The sequence below is a fragment of the Lepidochelys kempii genome, chromosome 10 (assembly GCF_965140285.1).
Source record: "Lepidochelys kempii isolate rLepKem1 chromosome 10, rLepKem1.hap1, whole genome shotgun sequence".
Classification (NCBI taxonomy): Eukaryota; Metazoa; Chordata; order Testudines; family Cheloniidae; genus Lepidochelys; species Lepidochelys kempii.
Genome location: NC_136389.1, coordinates 43,932,585 through 43,954,102, shown reverse-complemented (window position 1 = coordinate 43,954,102; position 21,518 = coordinate 43,932,585). Strand labels below are relative to the sequence as shown.

General features: G+C 51.3%; 1 protein-coding gene across 4 annotated transcripts in view; it reads right to left on the bottom strand.

Annotated features, from left to right (window-relative positions):
* GRAMD2A (GRAM domain containing 2A) overlaps nucleotides 1–21,518 on the bottom strand; it is an 81,735-nt gene that overhangs the window by 6,718 nt on the left and 53,499 nt on the right. The window contains exons 3-8 of one of the 4 annotated variants that reach the window (XR_012161218.2): nucleotides 17,386–17,457; nucleotides 13,796–13,858; nucleotides 7,030–7,186; nucleotides 5,495–5,597; nucleotides 3,305–3,412; nucleotides 13–760 (exon numbers count right to left, since the gene is read on the bottom strand). Coding sequence is in view for 1 of the 4 variants with exons in the window: in XM_073363163.2 (XP_073219264.1) it covers nucleotides 3,301–3,412; nucleotides 5,495–5,597; nucleotides 7,030–7,186; nucleotides 13,796–13,858; nucleotides 17,386–17,457 (507 nt within the window). In the remaining 3 variants the exon portion in view is untranslated. Of the gene's footprint in view, nucleotides 1–12; nucleotides 761–3,300; nucleotides 3,413–5,494; nucleotides 5,598–7,029; nucleotides 7,187–13,795; nucleotides 13,859–17,385; nucleotides 17,458–21,518 lie in introns of those variants that run through there. The other 3 variants (XR_012161220.2, XR_012161219.2, XM_073363163.2) reach the window with 3 other exon arrangements.

Sequence of the window (21,518 nt, the reverse complement as noted above, 5' to 3'; positions counted from 1 at the left end):
CAGCCCAGTCACCTGTAGTCTGGTGTGCCACCGTTCGATGGATGCGACGATGGCCCAATGCTGGTGTCATAGCGCTAGAGTCTCCTGCTACCGTGGGGACGCGGCTCTGGGGACCGTGCGTCTAGGCCAAAGCCAAGGCCCCTGGAAGAACATGTAGCTTCACTAGCACCGGGCTCTCGCCAAATGAAAAGAAGGGGAGTCCTGCTGGCAGCAGCTAGGGTTATACGGACAGTCTGTCCCTGCTTGAGCAGGAGTCTCTGCTGGTAGGAAAACAACAGTATTTGGTCCTAATTGTGCTGATCAAGGGCGCAGCACCTTCTATGCTCAACAGAGGCGATTCCTGGACCATCAAGCTACTAACTGTTCTTACTTGCTCAGAATCCGACTGCAGATGCAGCTCGAGCCGCTGTCCAATGAAGCTGCACCCAAGGCTCTGATAAACAGTCAAGGCTTGGGAGCGGGTTTGGTACAAACGGGTGGCTGTCGTTTGGAAGAAGTGACTGCATGGATGGCCTGCTGGGCTCCAGTCCAATCCCACAGCGCAACAGGCCAAGGGAGGGAGGGACATGGGGGTTTGCCATTGCAAAGGGAGGCGTTGCGAGCCAGAAATAACGCAGAATAAAAGACTGAGCAATCCTTGGCTCAGACTCTCTCGATATTGCAGCCACGCTCACCAGCAGGACTCCCTGGAGATCTGTACACAAAGTGCTATTTTCCTGTCAAGGTCCATTGTGAGCCACAGCTCCAGGGCGACAGTCACCTGCAAACAGACACACAGAGGAAGATGAAGGCAAGCAACCCCATACGGGGCCCTGCCTTCACTCCAGACCGCCCAAGGAACTTATTCCTGGCATTGTGCGAGGAAGGGGTGATGGGGGGCTGATCCTCTCTCTTAAAAGACCTATCACATCCTGTAGGGGGCAATCCACAGGTGCCATTTCCCTGCACTGCAGCAGGTCCCCGTCCAGCACTCCGCCACTGACTCTATGCTGCCAGGACGCTGATCTGGAGTCATGGAAACTACAGGTCAGGTCCTGCTCCCGCTGGAGTCACTGCAGGAAGATCAGACCGTAAGGTAGTCCTGACGGGTCCGCTGGAGCAAACAGCAGGGACGTGTTGTAACTGCACTAGAAATGTTCTCCCATAGCCAGGGAGATGCTGATCCACTAGTGTTGTGCTGGAGGACAAGAGAGGGCAGGCATGACACAGGCACTTGGAGCGATGCTATATCTGACCACAATCATGAGCGCTACAGGGGGAATGACCCATCTACTTCTCACCCATCCAGCATCTCCTGCCAGTGCAAGTCTGACTGCTCTTCAGTGCTTGGTCTCATGCTACCAGGGGAAGCAGCACCAGATACTACTCCTGGGGGAATTTTGCACCACTGCACTTGTGCAGAATTCATGTCCCCCACAGATTTCTTTGCTTCCCAGCAGAAAAATGACTTTCTGATGGAGAAGCAAAGGGAAGCTGCAAGAGCAGTCAAGTGCCACTCCCTAGCTGCACAGGTACATTGTTTCAGGCACCTGAAGCAGCCGCCAGAGAGGTACATCATTGCAGGGCTGGGGACACCGCAGCCAGTGGCTCCTACCCTAAGCTGGGATCAGCTGCTAATCCCAGCTGGGCTGGAGGCAGGAGAGGATGGGATTTCCTCTTCCCCTACAGGGAATGGCTAGGGCTATGTCAGACCCCACCCCCAGAAACCGCCCCCAGCTGCAGGAAACTCAGCATCCTCCCCTGTGTCCTGCCCCCATTGCGCCTCAGCTGCAGGGGGAGGGGTCACTGTACTGGGAGCTGCTCCTGCATCCAACCAACCCCCATGCATCCGGATCTCCCATACTTAGACACCACTGCCAAGCCTCACCCAGAAACCCCCTAGTCCTCCATACCTGAACCCCACCCCATTAAACCTCAACCCCTGCATCTGGAGCACCCTGCACCCAGACCCCCTGCCTCAGGACCTCCACCCAGACCATCCCCCACTGAGCTCCCTGGACTCAACCCCACACCCTGATAAGCCCCCACCCTCCTGCACCAACCTGAGCTACCACATCCAGATCCCCATGCCACTGACCCCCAACTAGCTGCACCCAGACCCTCACCCCACCAAGCCCCAAACCCCCAGCACCCAGACCTCCTTGCTGAGACCCCCACACTCAGACCCCTCCACTGAGCCCCAACCACTTTCACCCTGCAGTCTCATTGCCCCTGCACCTGGAACCCCCCCCCCAAATGAGTCTGTGTGCATCCAGATCCCCCCACATCTGGGACCCCCCCCCCCACTGAGCTGCCTGCACACAGACTCACCCCACACCTGGATCCCACCCATACTGAGCCCCTTCACACTTGGATCCTGCCTGGATGAGCCTGCCTGCCTTACACCTGGTGTGCCTGGCGCAGAGGGGCAGGGCCCAAGAGTGTTTCTGGGGCAGGCCCAGGCCTTGTGCTGTGTCAGGGTTGGGTGCAGCCTCACCACTGACTCTGTGTCCCAGGGGTGGGGAGGCTGCAGGGTGATCTCCCACCTCTGTGCAGCCAGTGGCCTGTGCTCCCCACTGCCATGCTGGAGCTCTGCATTTGTTTATTGACAAATAAAACTTGCAGAATTTTAAAATATTGTGTGCAGAATTTATAACTTTTTGGCACAGAATGCCCTGAGGAGTAATTAGATATGCTGGATCTGGGTGAGAAGGTTGCTCACGTTTGTTTCCCTGCCAATGCTGGGAACAGCACCCAGCCCAGAGGTTGGTGCTAGCCTCAGGCCAATGGCAAGAATGCCTCTCACTGGCTCCCTTGGCTGGGAAGCAGCAGCCGCTGCTCCTCAGAACTGTCCCACTGCCAAAGAACCAGTCCCAGCGACAGCAATGGGACCTTCCCTGGGTCCCTTGAAATAAAATCCATTCTGCGGAGCTGAAGTCAGATGCCTCGCTGCACAAACCACAGGTGCACTTCCACATGGACGTGCAATGAATAAAGTGACCTCTGCACGGTGGGAAGGAGCCCAAGTGCATTACAGATGGTCCACAGAGAGCACTGCGGAAATGCCACCAGCTTCAGGTGGAAGGCAACTGTCATGCTGACGACGCACCAGAGAGGGAGGTTGTGGGCAGGGGGATATATGGGATGTGGGCAGGACACTGCATCTATTCTGTAATGCACAATAGGATCTTTACTGTCCACAGCCCATAAGCAGGGCCCTTGATTTTATTGTTTAGGCACTGCCCAAAAACAAAGTCTGTACAAAAATGGCCCTGTGGACCCCCTATTTGTAACCCAAGGGTCCCAGAGCTGAGCACTCCCCTACCTCCGGTGCCCGCGTGAGAGGTAGTCCCGATTCAGAGAGCAGAGTTGCTGCTCCAGACGGAAGATCCGGAATGCCAGATATGACGAAGACACAACCAGGAGGCAGATCCTGGGAGCAAAGACAGACAGGAGCTGCGGGTTAGGACTGAAAGCCTTGGAGGCTAAAGCTTTGCCTATAGCAGAGGCTGTGTTTTCCTGGCCAGAGGATGTGGCCCGAGAGAGGAGGAAGGGACTAAAACCAAGGGGGAGGTTTCTCTATTGGAGACACATTTCTTTATTTAGTTTGTGTCTTTACAGAGCGTCATTCCTTGAGACAGCATGAGATATACGGCACCTCTCTATCTCTCCACGGGGCCGCCATATGCAGCACGTTACCCACCAGAGCTGGGAGTCTAAACTCCTGGGCTGCATGCTGGATATACAGTCAGTGCTCAGAAAGCCAGCACCTGGGGCTAGACAGGTGTTAGCAATTCCAGTGGGCACAAGGGACCGATTCTCAGTTGTACCAAGATCTCAAGGCCCCTTTCTGGCAGCAGCAATAGGCCTTAAAGTGGTCACAAAATCACTTCTACCAACCATAAGGCCCGTTTTACAGTGCCAAAGTGGTGTAAAGGAGCTTCAGTGTAAATGGGAATCAGGCCCATAAAGCAGCAGCTACGTAACGCAGCACCCAGCCGTTCAGACTCAGAATACAGCCAGGGATGTGATGGAGATTTCCCTTAAACGGCATCAGTGCAGGTGAAAAGGGGCTGGAAGCGGAGCCCCAAAGAACAGAAGTTCTCTAAAGCCACAGAACAGGCAGTAGCAGTGCAGGCTCTGCCCCCTTGCCGCTCTGCAGCAAGAGGCTGGAGGAGACTGGACTAATGGAAGCTAACAGAGCAATCCCCATGAAGTGCACAAATGGCTAACGGTCCAGTACCCCTGGGTGGGCACCTTCCAGCTGGGGAAGCATTAAGATCGGAGTTCCCAGGCCTGGGGCATGGGACAAGCTAGTAAGAGAGCTTCGTACAGATGGCTCAGCACTCGCGAGGGGAGCACAAACACCCTCCACAGTCCAAGTCGTTCCAGGGCAGAGCGTGGCTAACGCAAGCTGAGCAGCCCATGGATAAGAGGAGCGTTTTGGGGGCCTCTCACCTTCTACGGATCTAAATCATTTTCACAATGCAGCCACCTTGCCAACCCTGCTCTCGTAAGTTTCAGCCCAGTGTGATTGCAGAGTGGCTTAGATAATAAATCCTGAAACAGGCCATGCTAGCTCAGCTGTGAGGTATTCAACATCCCTGCTAGGCTCTGCAGCCACAGGGCTACTTCCAACCTTCTGCTGAATTCCTCTGACCACGTGCTTTCTCCTCTCCCCCGCCCCGCCTTTACTCCTCTCCTCTTTGCAATCAGCGGAGCTGGCTAACGCTGCCACTCCCATCCCGCACTGATGCTAGCCTGACCCTCCAGCGCAACACACTGGAGCTGTGCTGGGGGCAGCAGAGCTCCGCGGATGCAGCAAAGGCAGCAGCTTTGAGAATTCCTGCGAGGATCTGCATCCGAACCCAACCTGAGCTACAGAGCTTTTCAGTAGGGCATGATAGAGAGCAGCAAAGAACATGGATATGGTCGTGTGCAGTGTGGAACAGAATGCCTGCAATCAGAGGCAAACTAGGATTTTATGGGGCCCTGGGCCAGAGCAAGTGGGGGCCTCTCCCCACCCCTTCCACCTGCAGTCCCCCCTGCCCCTCCTGGCACTCCTGCCAGGGAGTGGGGTTGGGGCATGGGGACTTCCCTTGCTCCCTTGCAGGAGCGCCGGGCAGATGGGGGAAGTGGGTGTGCCCATTTTTCTGGGCCCCATTGGCTAATCCACCACTGCCTGCAATCCCTTTTTAACAGTGGAGGAAGCTTCCTCGCTGGTTTTCTCTCCCCCTCCACTGCCAACGTGGCTGTGTTGCCGAGAAGGTGGCTCAATCCCAGGCCTTCTCCGCTGCTGATGCCAACTGTGAGGTGGATCTTTGTCTAGGTACTCGACTGAGCCCACATGATCTCTCACAGACCACTACAGGACTGTCAGATGGTAACGACTTTCAGTTGCTATTAACTTGGGTGTGACTGGACCAGTGAGCCCTAGGGAAAAAGATTGCAGCCAGTGCACTTGGTTCCCCACTCTGGTCCCACGTAGCTATCTGTATGCTGACTGCATGCTTACAGTACAATGAAGATTTTCAAGAGCTGATAATCAGACGGTCTCAGCTCTGCTACATAGTTTGGTTCCTCCTCCAATTCCTCCTCTTCTGTGTTTATTGCACTTTCTGAAACAAAAGCAAAGACACGCCTAAACGAAACTGACAGATTGATGGTTAATCCAGCTTAAGGACCCTATTCAATTCTCTGAACCAGCCTTGAACAGCTACAAAACCCTGATATACCCTGCACTCCTGATCATTCACTACAGCTCTGTCCCTAGGGAAATGCATTTCTAATCCCCCACCCTTTAAATGAGTTTCTCTGCTTCAATTCCATTATACTAAGAACCTGTTCGATACTCACCACATCACCTGAGGGAGCTCAGTTGTGCTGGGCATATCTCCTTCGAGAGGAAAATGATACTTACAAAGTAAATGCCTTTAATCCTTTGCTACCCGGTTCAGGCACGAAGGTACCTTCCCAAAGGGCAAATCCTGCTAAGACTCATGGCAGCCATGCACATCAAGGAGAGAAACATCCCTTTCAAAAGCAAGGCTGTCTGGGCACCTTCTGTAGATTTCCTGACCCACATTTCAGGACGGACTGGCCAAACCCCTCTCACAGTCAAGGGGAACACGGCTTCCACAGCAAGGTCTTCAACAGGGCAATCCAACCAGAGCTAAGCTCTTAGACATGCTAATTACGCCCCAGGCTCAGCATTTCTCTTCTCTCATCAGAGCTGGATCTGAGGAGTCTGCAAAGAAATCTGCTGGCAGCTTTCTGTGCTCTTTCTGCCTCAGACACGTACAGGGCAAGAGTTGTATTCAAACAGGGATCTCCTCTCCCAAGGAGGCGGCTCTGTTGGACAGTCCACTTCAGCTGTGGTCTTGGCTAGGCCTCCTGATCTAGGGAGAGGTCATGGGGTCCTCTCCCTGAGTGCTCCACAGGGGATACAGCTGCAGAGTAATGCACAGCAGCCCCACATGCACCTTCGCCGTTGGTGAATGAGAGTTACGTTCCACAGAGCCCACGAAACCACTCTGACCTGAGCACACCCTTTGTATACACTCTCTCCAGAGCTCCAGTGGGAATATTCCTCCATCACATGGCCAGGATTCCCAAAGGGACATTTCTTCACACAAGAGGCAGCAGATACTACTTTCTCCTTCCTTGGAGGTCAGTGCTCCCATCTCCTGGACACTGTTTTCGTGTCCTCCACCCACAGACGGGCACCAGGGCTACACAGGAGCCAGAGGAATGCATTCTCAGTTATGCAGCACCTGGCAGAGGTTTGCTCTATTGGGCTGTGAGATCTAGGAATGCTGAGTTTTAATCCCAGCGCTGATCTGTATTCGTTGTGTCCTTAACCAAATGACGTCGCTCTTGTGCCTCTATTTCCCCATCTGTAAAATGTTTTCAGTGCAATAAGCCAAGCAAACAGTCAAAAGGAGCACAATGGCCAGAGAAACGTCCCCAAAGGCCAATCACAGCAGTGAACGTAAATACACTGCCGGAGGTGGTTACTAGCTCTAACCCTCTGTCCCCAGCATCCCTCACCTGATACCAGGGGCTCCTCGGAATTAAAAGAGCTCTCCTTGGTGCTGAGGCTGCTGATGGACGCTCGGTGGATGCACTGGTAGTCTGCATCTGGGAGAGATAGGGAGAGAGATGCTGGGGAAACCTTCCTCCACTTCACTTCTGGGACGATCACCTCCTGTGGAAGACACTGAACATTAGCACCACACACCGCCACCCCCACTGCCGGCAGGCATCCGAGAGAGCCTGGGCCTCCAGCACAGACCATCCAACACAGGAAGCAGTTTCTAGGAGAGGATCTAAGCCCAGGGTTCTCACTCTGTGAGGCTCGTATCTGCTGGGCAGCTGTCTCCAGCCTGTTCTGCACAGCTGCGAGGCCCCCTCAAGGGCCTGCCTGGGCTGCCACTACCAGTCACATTCTCATTGCTTGGATTAGCAGCCTCAGAGACACTAGAAGCACAATACAGATTCTTTATCAAGTGTTGGAGCTGGATTCGTGCCAGGATAGAAAAGCACCATGGTGGGGGGCAGGAGGGCGTCCTTCCCAGAGCAGGCAGGGCTCGGAGAGCAGGTCCATGGTGGAAATACTCGGTGAGATTTTCAGAGCAACCTCAGGGTTTAGACAGATCTCCATTAATCTTAATGGAAGGAAGGGACCATTCTGATCAGCGGGTCTGACCTGCTGCACAACACAGGCCAGAGAACCTGACCCAGGATACCTTGTTGCACTCTCCATCCTGGCTAGCAGCACTTCTGACCCCCCTCGACTCTCTCCCAGGACACCCCTGCAGTCTCAAGCCTTGTGCCTGCACCTCCCTGGGGTGGACTCCCACTCGTTTCCCGCTCTCAGCCTGGGTCTTGGACTGCAGCGCCCTGTTCCCCAGCCTTGAGTGCTCAGCAGGTCTGACTGGGCGTGGCACCTGCATGTCGCCCTGTGACGGGGTGAATGCAGGGACCAGAGAGTTCTCTTCGAGCATTGTTCCATCTTAACAGCAGGGACACAGCAATGCATAAGAGAAACAGGGTTTTAAAACAACAGTGCGAAGAAGAGCTCTGCGTAGCTCAAAGCCGCTCTGTCTCTCTCACCAAGAGACGCTGGTCCAGTAAAAGATCTTGCCCCACCCGCCCTGTCTCTCGACTATTCGGGGACGAGGTGGCTAGGCCACTACCGGGACCATTCCAATAGCCCAGGTAGCGCTGCAGTTCCTAGCGCAATAACCAGGTCAGATACAAGAGGCACAAACCCTCACAGCTCAGCCCCACGGCCGCCACGCTCTAGCTCGGCTGCAAGTTACTGGGCTTATCTTTCAGGCACACGGCCAATCTTGCTTTAAAAGACTCCCAAGTGACGGAGAATCTGCCATATCCCTGGTAAAGTTGCCCAACAGTTAATTACCCTCAGCATTAAAAATCTCCCCTACAGCCTCCACGAAGCATAAACAAAAGAGTGAATTTAAAAATCTTTCAGCATGTACAATTTGTAGCACTGCTACCACCCCCTCCTATGCGATTTCAAACCTAGCTACGCTACAGCAGCCCTGGGCAGATGCAGTTGTTTTATAAATATTTTGACAGATAAATTATATATTGCACAACTTATTTCTGGAGCTCACTATAAAACTCTTCCTAGTCAAACAATGCTAGAGCCTGAGCCAGATTTCTTGCTGGGGTTTAAACGCTTTGTCCCTTTCAGATGTTACCCCAGCCTTGCACTACCAAGGTGCAAGCAATCAAATCAGCGCACACCCCCTTTTTCACAACTGCAAACTCTACACTCTGCATCTTGCCTGCCAGTCGCCTGCAGTGAGTGTGCGCCTTTGAATCCTTCCTTGGCAGATGCACGGCCTTATGCTGGAGCCTATGGAGGCCTCTCTGGGGAGCTGAGGTACCGAGACGTCAGGCTGAGTGTACAGCGTTGAATGGTGAGCAAGAACCAGAAGTACTGCAGAGGGTCAGCGATCAGACCAATGTGTCGTGTTTTTCTTTGGCTAAGTGGCTGCGCTGCTGATCTGTACCTTCTGCTTGGTTTGCTTACATTAATTCTACAGCTGCAGTAGCCTATCAGCATCTGGAGAGGTGGGCCTCCCTTCACCCCACGCAGATTTCTGCTATTTGGGGGCTATGGAGGGGACCTGACTAAAACACTTCCCAGTTCTCATGCTCACTAGCCAACTTAAAAATACTGCTTTTACTTCCTTAATTCTGGAAGTAGAAATTTAAAAGGAGATTCAAATCTCACACTGCTGGAAAACAAGAGAAACTATGCTGGTCTTGCGTTGTTTCCAGTTGGTAGCTCTCAGATGTGGAGGGCAGCCCTTCCTCCTTGGGAAGTCTGCTCTCCACCCCCTTTGGGTTTGAGGAGCCCCATGCAGTGGCTGGGAGAGGCAAAGAGCCATCTCTGTGCTGAACCACGTAGGGGCCCCAGTGGGTGGGTGGTGGGTGAAGCACTGGCAGGATTGGGCCCTTGCAGTGCCTGGTGTGTGCTGGCTGGGAGATGGGGAGTTCACACAGCCGCTCCTTGCTAGGAATAAACTGGCCCCTGTCCAGTCCTGACGTGGAGCGGTTGACAGCCACTCCGAGGTGCCACACAATGGGGTTTGGACACGAGGCTGTTCTGCTCCGCTCTCCCCATCCTGGTCATCAGCTCCCGCGAGTGTTTGTGGGGAGGGGCGAGTGTCTAGGCCTCACTGCGGATGTGTGCTGAGCCACAGCAAGCTGCGCTGAGCATAAATCCGACTGCCCTGGGCACCTGGAGGGTAGAGGCAGGGTCCTGGTGTGTGCCCTGTGTCAGCCCAGCTACCCCCGTGCCTCACCCCAGCAGCCAACTGGAAACACCACAAGCCCTGCTCCCTTGTTTTCCAGCCCCTCTCGGCTCCCCTTTCTGTGCCGAGACTGGAGAATACAGAGCTCACGCAGCTGTGTGGGTGAAGTCAGCCCAGGCTAGGGTTTTACAAATGCTTCTTCCATGTGCCAGAGATCCAGAGGTGAGAGGGACGCTCAGAGCCCTGCCAACAGCTCCTCAGACAAGAGGTCTGCTGCATTCCCCTTGACACAGTAGTGAGGAGGGGGAGTAGCAACTGCACCAAGCAGTTAGAGCTATAGACTGATCCGCAGGGAGAGGGACTCATGGGATAGCTTGTCCTTTCCTCCACCTCCTCCTGAACTGGTCAGGTCACTGGTCAGCTTCCAATAAGCCAACCAACCCCTGCACTGGTGTGTGTTCTAGGAGGATGAATCAAATCATTGTCTTCAAACGAGGGGTCTTCTCTGGAGACTCCTCTTCCTACCCCACCGATTCATCGTCCTCTGCCTCCGGGCTTCTCTCTGCCCTGGAGATTGGATGTGCTCCCTGCAGAGTCCAGCACGGCTCCTGTTAGTCCTTCCTTCCTGCCCCATGGCAGGAGGCGGCTGTTCCGTTAGGCCAGGGAGCAAAAGCCCCACTCGAAGGATCTACACGAGAGGCATCTTGGTGCAAAGCACTCACACATGAGCACTGAGTGATTCCCAGAAACCATGTCCACAATGGGTTGCGGAGAAAGCTGTCAGGATGGATTCCTCACGCTCAGCAGCACTACACGACCTGAACTTCCGGCCAGCTGCCAACAATACATATGCTGTCCCTAAATATGCTGTCCCTAAAGCATAACATAGAATATGGTCTCAGGTAAGATGCTGCCAGCTTCTTCAAGTTGGCGCCTTAACCCCCAGCCTCCCTGGAAGCTCTGCTGGATGTGCTGCTCTACTTCAAATCCCAGGCTAGAAAACAAGGTGGGATTTGTGCTCTGGGAATTCCAGCCTGGGGAGCAAAGCATCTCTGTGGCACACAAGAAGGTGCATTGCAAATACTAAGCGTGCAATTGGTCTTACAGATCCTTGTTGGAGGCAGGTAGCTTCACTCGGGCTGTTAAGGGCTTCAGCTACAATAGGACCTTTTAACCAGCAGTTCCTATGTTATTACCCATAATCTTGCCTTGTTCACACTCACCATTAACGTTATCTATAGGCCAGAGCAGCTGTCCCTCATGGGAGGCCTGACTCCTGGAAACTCTGAGCACTTTATGGTGCATTAGGGAAATGGTTAACAGATAATAACCAGTTACTTGGCAAAGTAGAAAATAACTGGCCGTGATAAAAGATGATTATCAACACAGTTGTAAAACCAATACAAGAGCTGCAAAAGGATTATTAATCACTGAAAGGGCCTCTGCAGCGTGGCATGAGACCACATGACAGGCCATGTAACATAAGGAGAGGTGAGCAGAAACAGGGCAATGTCTGCTCACATGAACAGAGACACTGGCTAGATCACCTCAGTGAGCTGCCTCCCTGAGATCCAGGTGAGAAAACCTACCCCAATGCTGGAACAGCTTTCAGAATGGATTTTGAGCCACTGACAACCGCGCCAGGGCTTCCCTGACACTGTCACAGCCAGCAACGAGAGTGCACGTCCCCTTTGCTACATCTACAGGGGCAGGCATGGAAAGGAAACGTACGTGGATCCTGCTCTGAGTGGATGAAGCAGACACAGCTGAGCCAGCTTGGGCCCACGAATCACAGTAGCCAAGGCTCTAGGTTTTCTCATTCAGGGCACAGAGCCCTCACTGTGGGACAAGGCTTTTTAAAAAAAGGCCCCAGGAGAGAAAAGTCATCCCATTGTTACAACAGGATCCCATTAAGGTGGGGACCCCAGGGGCTAGAGCACTCAGCTGGCCATAGACAGACATTTACTCTCCCGGTCACTAGAGAGACTTTGCAGCAGGATGGGGAGCTGAAGGGCTTTGGAAGGCGCCAGCCTGGGCTGAGCAGATGGGATACTTTCCCCTTTAGCAGTCTGCAGAGATTATCTGACTGCTCCCTTCCACGGGGCAGCCATTCCCCCGCAGTGCACACAGAGAGACAGGTCTCCATTTCATGAAGGCTGTGAGAGCTTTACTTCGGAAGCTGCTGTTTCTGAAAGTGACGCAGCCTTGTGTGACAGCAGCTGCAGAAAACGAGGATTTCTGAGAGACCGGTGCATCTCAGTGCTCCTTGCACAACACAGAGAAGCAGAAACACAGCTTCTCTGGGGCACACAGCTACCGTGCGGTCACGAGCTTCAGAATCAGGCCATTACAAGAGAAGTCCAGTGGTCAAAAAAATCCAACACTTAAAAGCTGTTGTCCTAGCCCCAGTTAACCCCTGCTGGAGACTCATTTCCTCTGCAGTGACTTGCATACCAACAGCATTGTTCGTGTATGTCAGTCTCTCTCTGATTAAAACAAACACCTGTACAACCACCAAGTGGTACACACACCTTATCGGAGTAACTTGTGCTTGTACTGCTGTAGCCCTCAGCTCGCTGAGCCCCAGGTCCTTCCAGCAGTTAATCAACATCACGCGAATGTAACACAGATCGGAAGCCCTTTGGTCTTCCTAGAACACTACTGGGTGTTCTACCACCATTCTCCGACTTTCCTCACCACGGCTCAGGAGGTGTCTGTATCGAAAACTTGATACATCTCAGTGAAAACGTGTCTTGACCAGACTGATTTATTTCAAAACTCGGGACACATCTTTGACAATTTCCTACAAGACACTTGCTGTTCAACCAGCAACAACTGGGACGTTCCAACAGTGCTTGTAAGGTCTCAAGCCGTGCAGCTGCCATAGGGATTTCACTCTGGGAGCAGCACAGTTACCTGCCCTAAAGGCAGAGCTGGTCGGGAATTTTTTAACACCATGTTTTTTCCATTGGAAAATTCCAATTAGTGGAAAGGAAATGTCACAGAAAAAGATCAGTTGCAACTAAACTTTCTTTGGGAAGGTTTTTCAGGTCCAGGTGAAAGAGAGAGACCCACCACCCCAGAATAGTCAATAGCATCCTGGGCAGAGCACTGACATCCCAGGGGAGTGCCCTTGCCACTAGGCTATGGGGTATTATGGGGTGGCTCTCATTTGCTCGCTCTCTCTCTCGCTCATTATTTCCATGAAAAATCTGAAAAGCTCCAGTTTTTGTTCCAATGCAGAATGAAGTCAAATTTTGAAGCCACAAAATTTGTCACAAAATGGAATTCTTATTTTCCAGCCAGCCCTACTGCTGCCAACATCTTTGTGCTTTCTGGTGTGCTGGGATTTTCATGTAGAGTTATTTTCCCTGCAAATACAAATAATAAAAATAAAAGCTGATCTTTGAGTCTGATCCGTTGGTGAAATGGTTGAACAGAAAGTTTAAGAAGAGAAGAAGTTTTTAATCTATTGGGATTTTTGCTCATTTAATCATGTTCCCCGCACGTTATGAGTATTTAGGACTCAGGCCGCTTTATTCAATTTGAAGATCTCCACTCTAACCAGCAACGAAGAAGCTGTTTGAATGTCAAGCAGATTTTATGTCTATTAACCTGGACTAGACACTTGAACATGAGCCTTCAATTCAGGCATCAACACAAGGTTTTCCAAATGATCCCCTTCACACCATTAATATCCATTTCTGTCAAGTCACGCTGGATTCTGTCAAAAGATCCTGCAGGCCATGCTAAAAAATGGAGCATAACCATGACCTTCCCTAACAACCAACGTTAAACATGATTTTGGCTGTGGGAGGAAGCAGGCAGAGGAGCTGGTGTTCACCACACTCCAGTGCTGCTTTTGGCAGGTTCAAAGTGCATGGGGATTTTATTAAACTTCAAACAGATGCTTCACAGCCTGCAGCATTAGTGCCCGTATGGTCACTGCAGAGGCATTTTACCAGGGGCATTCTGTGATATTCTATTGTTGTTATTGATTCCTTGTTTGCAAATATGGCTCTTACCAGGGATACAGAATCAGGTTCGTCTGTGAATTCTTTCAAACTCAAACTCTTCTTACTTGAAACCTGGAAGAGAGGGAGGAGCAGATGTTACCGACTCATCACCAGGGGATCTCCACTTCTCTGCTGGAAGGCACTGAATGGAGCATCCTGACTAGGACACTCCGCTGCCCCTCTCTCCCCCAGCAGAAAGTTATAGTAACTCTGGGTTCCAAAGCTGCTGGCGAGCCTGTTAAGAACACTGCCTGCAGACAAACTTGCCATGTGCAAACCCTTAGGGGTTGCCGCTCCTGTACATGTGACTTCTGGAGAAGGGTTTCTGGCAATGGGTTATTCCAATGGAGACAGAGTGCTCAGGCTAGACTGGGCTGGAGAAGAGATGAATGAGGAGTCAGCAGCATGCAAGTGTTTGTTCTCATTTCCAAGACTGAACAAAACCAACATAATGTAAAGACACTTTGGCAACAGTCTGGGCTTGGAGAGGATGTCAGGAGCTCCCAGCTTTGAGTCCCAGCGAGCCAGACCCATGACCAGGCTTTGGGTAAGTCATTTCCCCTCTCTGTGCCTCAGTTTCTCCTCCCTGTAAAACAGGTAACACTGTCTGGGGGGGGAAGCAAAAACTCCTGAGGCAGAGTTATTGGGTTCCATCGAATTTGGCCGTCAGGATGAATCAGCAGAAGAACTCTGCAAGTCCATGGACGATCCTAGCTCCTTACAGCCTGTTACATGCCAGAGGCACTTTTCTGGATTAAGTGTATGTCTGAATTAGACTACACACCCAGATGGCTCAGAATAAAGACATCAAAAATAAGGTGGTTCTTTGGAGGCTGTTTATCCTCACCACCAGCTTAAGGACTGATGGATTTCTTCCCCTCAGACTTTTTTTTTTAAATTTCCCCTAGGATCTAATTTGTACCAGGGTTTTTATTCCAATATTTAAAAGCCCTGTAAAGAGAGTGTAAGAACACAAATCCTGGCAGAGCCAGTGTTCTTATGCTGAGGTTATAAATAATGCACATGCACACCATTAGAGCAAAGAAATTCCCTTGGATTCAGCCTAATTTATCAGTGACCCAGAAACTGCTGTAACTGGCGGCAGCAGAAATTCAGGCTCTCTTGTGATGCGACATGTGAATTATGTATCACGGGCCAGATTCTGCTCCCGGAGAAGACAATGGAAATAGGATCAATCCCAATGTTATGACATTAGCCGCCAAGTGGATTTTCCACAATGTGAGCTGCCACTTGACAAAGACCATCTTCACCTCCAGGTGTAAACTGAATTAGGGACGGTGAAGGCAAGGTTAGAGGATGGCTCGGACAGCTCAAGCAAATGCAGCATCCATAATGTTCATCCAGGTGGGGTTTGAACCTATCCCCCCCACCCCTGCAAAAGAAGAATAAAAAAAAATTAAAACCCAACCCCAGAAGTGAGTATGTTTTAAAGTTAAGAAAGGCAAATGGGTGCTTTATAAAATGCAGTGTATGACATGAGAGAGACACAAGGTGGGTGTACTGGACCAACTGCTGTTGGTGAGAGAGACAAGCTTTCGAGCTCTTCCTCCGGTCTACTCCAAAGGCTGCGTCTCTCAGCATGATAGCAATAAAAGGTATCACCTTGTCTGTCTAATATGCTGGGACCAACATGGCTACACCACCACTGTATAGAACCATGGGCAGTTTAACAGCACAAGTTAGGATATGTGATTTAACTCCCACTGAGAAGTCCAGTAGCAACACTGCACTACTGTGTGTGTGTGCAGGTAGGAGGCAAATTACCCGGACACATGTATTTCCTTATATTAAGCATACAAAACTTTCCATCTTCAAAGCACTTTAACAAATTCTCACTCCCGCCCCATGCATGATCCCTATTTTACAGACGGTGAACCGGGCACAGAGAAGTGCAAGCTCATGTCAGTGTTAGATCCAAGGAGGGTGGTCTTGTTGCTGAAGTGCAGGACTGACTGCCTGATGCTTTTATTCCCAGCTGCCACAGATTCCCATATGACCCCAAGTCTCTTAGGCTTGCCACACCTCAGCTTCCTCCTCCGTACGATATTGCTGACCGACCCCACAGACGTGCCGAGGCCGAGTTAAGTCACGTTTCCTGTATTCGTTTATTTGAGGGCGACAGATGGAAAAGCCTTATTGGAACATCCTGCCCACGGCTATGATCTGGCTCAGACATCATCCCACTCTCCAGCGGAATCACTTCAGTGACTGCCCAAGAATGAAACATTTGGTGAGCTCTGCACTGCGGCAGAACGCACAGCACTCAGACAGAGGTTTACGCAGCAGCCATCTATGTAGGCACTGGCTTAATAGGAGAGGGGATTTGTCTGTGTTAAGGGCAAGAACAGCTCAGCCGTTCTGCTCCCCGAACTGTGAACGAGAATCTGAACAGCAGGTTTATCCCCAATGGCCTGGACTCATTTATTATGAATGGAAACATTGAGGTACTAGCATTCCCTGCATGGGGCCTATCTAAATTAAGGTAGCTGGGGAGGGCTGGTTGATCTAACGGAAGATTCCACCTAGAGGAAACTAACCTCAGCAGCCAGGAACATGCTCTCTCACCCTAGGCCGTATCTAGGCATAGTCGGAGCCACACGAGCATTCTGGAGAACTTTGGGGAGGTTCGAGGAGCTGACTGATAGCTAGGGCATAGACCCAGCTTGATACGATCATTTGCTCCAAGGCACGGTTGCAGAAAAGGGGTGCTGCCAGCTCCCCCCCCTATTCAGGGAGGGCAGTGCCTGCCTGGCACTGGGGCCTGTGCCGTGGGACCGATGTCCTGGAAGCCTTTCCAGGTGGAGATAATCTCATGGATTTATTATGGCCCTGATTTCTGAATGCCTGTCTTTGGCAGTACTGCCATTTGCCAGCAGAGGGCAGTAGATCAGCCTCCCGCATGTCCCTCCCTTAGGGCCTGTCCCTGGGGAGTCTCTCAGCCACAGATGCTGGCCCATGATGCTCCCCAATGGGGACCATGGCATCCCCTCTGCTCCCGCTGTCCAGCATTTGAGACAGCTCCTCCAGCACTATCAACGCATCTAAGCCCTACGGCTCTGTTGGGGGCATCCGTTGGTTCCTATCATGCAGGGACAGCCCAATGCTCCTCTCTCATCGCTAATCCAGGAACCATTAGTAACAGGCATTTGAAGCTGGGTCGCACAAAGTCACAGGGGAAGATGCTCTTGCTCCCGTGCCCGTTCGAGCTGCTCCTCCATCACCGGCGGTGGTTGTCCAGATCACCCTGCCTGCATCTGCGCCACTGGGCGGGGGAGTCGCAGACCGGTGAACAAACAAAGCCATGCAACTTTGAGACATGAGGCTGCAATGTTTGATCCGTCAGGCAAACCCTCCAGAGTCCGCTCTGCAGCAGCGTCCAGGACAGCGGTTCCCAGGGGACACACAGGGAAAATGCAGAACCTTCCACCATCCCAGAGAGGGGACACGTCACACAATGCATGTGAGCAACGGAAACAGTGCTGCCACCGTCCAAGCACAGTGCTCTCAGGGCACACACCTCAGCCTCCCTCCAACCAGCTGGCAGGAGCTACTGGGTTTGTGATGAACTAGAAGGGTACCTGTAGGTGCGTGCAGACTCTCCTCAGCACATCGTACACGCTGTCTCGGGAGATCAAGGACACAAAGATGTACTGAAAACAAACAGAGAGAGAGGCAGCAGTGAGAGGCGATCCCCGTTCAACACACGACATCGGCCCGGAGACACAGGCTCCTCTCCCCGCTGGGATGCTCAGTTAGAGCCAAGAGCACACTGGAGTTCTGGTTCCGGTTTCACAGTGTGAGCATTTAAATGCTCACCACCACGCTAAGCGCTCTGTTGAGATGCACAGGGGCAGGTTACAAGGAGCTGGTGCTGCAGCCTGTCGTGTGGCACACTCAGTTTAGCGTCATGCTGATGGACATGGCAACAGCTCGTTTTGCGAACAGAAAAGCCACCCGCAATGGCATTATGGTTCCGTGCAGAACACCAGGACCAGCGACATTCCACTCCCAGAGGGGAGACAAAACTCTCCTCCCACTCCCACCAGAGGCAGTTTTGTCACCGACTTCAGTGGGAGCAATTAGGCCAACAGTGGGTACCTTGAAAAACCCACCTTTCAGGTCACTAACAAAGCAAATGTAAGGTTTAAGACCCATAGGACTTTGCTTCTATGTACTGTAGAGTGGCTTTCAGCAAGTGCTCAACTCTAATGGGTTCTAGAGAGCGTGTCTTCAACCAGCACTAAAATGCAGCCACCTCTGGGGTGGTATATTGGATTATCAGTACTAGTACTCACTAATCATAGAATTTGAACTGGAAGGGACCTCGAGAGGTCTTTTAATCCAGTCCCCTGCACTCATGGCAGGACTACGTATTATCTAGACCATCCATGACAGGTGTTTGTCTAACCTGCTCTTAAAAATCGTCAATGATGGAGATTCCACAACTTCCCTAAGCAATTTATTCCAGGGCTTAACCACCCTGACAGGGAGTTTTTCCTTGCTGTGATTTAAGCCCATTGCTTCTTGTCCTATCCTCAGAGGTTAAGAAGAACAATTTTTCTCCGTCATCTTGTAACAACCTTTTATGTGCTTGAAAACTGTTAGTGTGTCCCCCTCAGTCTTCTCTTTTCCAGACTAAACAAACCCAATTTTTTCAATCTTCTCTCATAGGTCATGTTTTCTAGACCTTTAATCATTTTTGTTTCTCTTCTCTGGACTGTCTCCAATTTATCCACATCTTTCCTGAAATGTGGTGCCCAGAACTGGACACAATAGTCCAGTTGAGGCCTGATCAGTGCAGAGTAGAAGAATTACTTCTTGTGTCTTGTTTACAACACTCCTAACACATCCCAGAGTGATGTTTGCTTTTTTTGCACCAGTGTTACACTGTTGACTCATATTTAGCTTGTGAGCCGCTATTTCTTCCAGATTCCTTTCTGCAGTACTCCTTCCTAGGCAGTCATTTCCCATTTTGTATGTGTGCAAATGATTGTTCCTTCCTAAGTGAAGTACTTTGCATTTGTCTTTATTGCACTGAATATAATGTAGGAAAGGAAATGAAGAATGACTATTTCACTTGCAACTAGGGAGGACATTAGACAGGTAAGAGCTGGGACTCCAGCCAGGACGCTGGGGCTGGTCTCTAACTCAAGGAGAAAAGTGAGATAATTAATTAGTTGGAACCACAAGTGCGGGCTTCTAATTTTCCCTGTAGGTGCTCAACCCCCACTCAGCCCCAGACCCCACCCCCCACCCCACCCCACCCCTTCTCCCAAACTCCCACTCTTGCCTCGCTTCTTCCCGTCCCTGCTCTACCCCCATCCCCGACCCCATCCACCTCTTTCCCAGGCCCTTCCTCTGCTCCGCCTCTTCCCACCCTCACTCCACCCTCGCCCTGTTCTGCCCTTTTCATTGAGCGCGCCTCATCCCCACTCCTCCCCCTCCTTCCCAGCGCCTCCTGCATGCCGCTGAACAGCTGTTCTGTGGTGTACAGGAGGCATCGGGAGGGAGGGGGAGGAGTTGATCAGCGGGGGCTGCAGGTGGGTGGGAATGGGGAGTAAGGGGGGGAGCTGGCTGCCGGTGGGTGCTATGCACCTGCTAATTTTTTTCCGTGGGTGCTCCAGCCCTGGAGCACCCACAGAGTTGGCGCCTATGGTCAGAACAGTCAGAGTTTTGGTGTTAAATTTTTCCCCAAAGGCAGAGGCTCCAGCATCGCAAGGCCCCAGCGTTGTGTGGGCCATTAGCAGTACTGCAGCCTGCATAGGAAGAGTTCCATCTACTTCACTATTTCCTACCATCAACAGCAGGACACATCGCTGGCCACCCGCTTGTATTCTGCATGGTTACCCTCCAAGTGAGGAGCCCTGTTCCTGTGAGAGAGCAGCGCACGGAAATTTACACGACCCTTTTAGAAAGCAGGGTTCTTGCGAAGTTTGCTCGACTGCACAGCAGAACAGAGCATGGATGGGGAAAAGTGTCTGGTGCGTGCACATAATCAGTGGGAAAATAAGTAAGTGACAATACCATTTTCCCCCAGAGAGCCCAGCTTAAAGTCTTTTATCTCCCACTGTTAAAGATGTCACTGCCAAGCTGGGATTTCCCAACAAGGGGCTGTTTTCCATGCTGCTTAGCTTTGCTCTCACATTTTAGTGTTAGGAGGAGGGGTGTACAGAAGGCTGGCTGTCTCCAGAAGTTCCTTCAAGCTGATGAGTTTTGCTACAGATGAAGCTAACACTCACTTCAAAGTGTCTGTTCTATTATAGATGTGTCCTCCTCTGCACTCCGCATCCCTTGCACAAACAGCGACTTGTTTGCTGATTAAGTGGGGATTTCATTTTTTGAAGCACATTAACATTCCAAACCAGGTTTTTAAGTCTCAGCCTCCCATTCTCTTCCAGCTGCCATTCCCTATGGGATACCGTGTCCAGGACAAGAGCATCTGCAGGCTATATCTGATCGGTCATTCAGAAGAGAAGTGGCTGGATTTAAGCAGAAGCATTAGAGAATTCTGCTCACAAGTTCAGATGAACTGGCTGAGCATGCGGGCAGGTCACATGCCTCTTGATGTTATTATTTCAGGATGCCGAGTTCAGAGGACTAATACACAGAGACTTGACAGTGTGAAAGGACTCACAACCAGAGGGGCTGGCACACAGCGTTCTTTTTAAATGTTCAGATTCAACCGTTCTGCAGAAGAATCCCCCTGGTTCAATGGCTCTCCACCATCCTTTCCAGACCCCCACCCCAAAATCAAATTTAAAAACATCGTAAGGTTTCAATTTTTCAATTCAAAACAATTGCTTGGTTTGAATTTTACTTCAGTTTGATTTTGAAAAGGATAAACTTGAAAGCAAAATGTTCTGTTCAACCCCCAGCATTGTTAACTGTTTCGATTCAGCCACCGGACTGAAAGGTCAATCATTTGCACAACTCTGCTCTCAAGTTGTGCTGGTTTGGGCCTTTGGAAGCCGTGGGGAAGAGCTGGCTAAAGCAGTGCTGGGGCATAGGACATGGTGCTTGTCCCTTCAGTTCAGCAGTGTTTCAAAATCCCAGCATGGGGCCACGGCTGCCAAGGGGCCAGCTGAGAGGAGACATCGTACCAAGGGCCTCATCATCTGCGCTCTTTAATATTCCATGGGATCCTTTGCAGAAGGAGCATTAGCTAGATCTGAACAAAACTCACATAACACAAGACGCTGGGGACAAACCTGGATAAGTCTCCCCGTTTCTCTTGGGTGTTGGGCTAATGGGGTTGCCTGGAAGCCAAGAGGAAGGTAACCAGGTTCAGCTGGGTTTCACTTTGTGTTCGTCACAACAACAAAACATAGTTCACGGGCAGGGGAGAGGGGGTGAACTGAAAGCAAAGATTCTCCCAGCTGTAGTGTCTGCCCTCAGGCCCTAGCCAAATTCCACTATGCGAATGACATTCTGCCTCCGCACACATCCCCTGTGGTTCCAGTCAGGGATGCGAATCTTCTCTTCATTTCCTGGCCTAAATTGTGCAGTGTTACTGTAAGCAGTTATGGTGCCAAGTATCAGAGAGGTAACTCCGTTAGTCTGTATCCACAAAAACAACAAGGAGTCCGATGGCACCTTAAAGGCTAACAGATTTATTCGGGCATAAACCTCCTCGTTGTTTTTGTAAGCAGTTAAACATCTGCCATGCTCCACCACAGAAGTGGCTGCACCAATTAAGGCCCATCCTTCATAC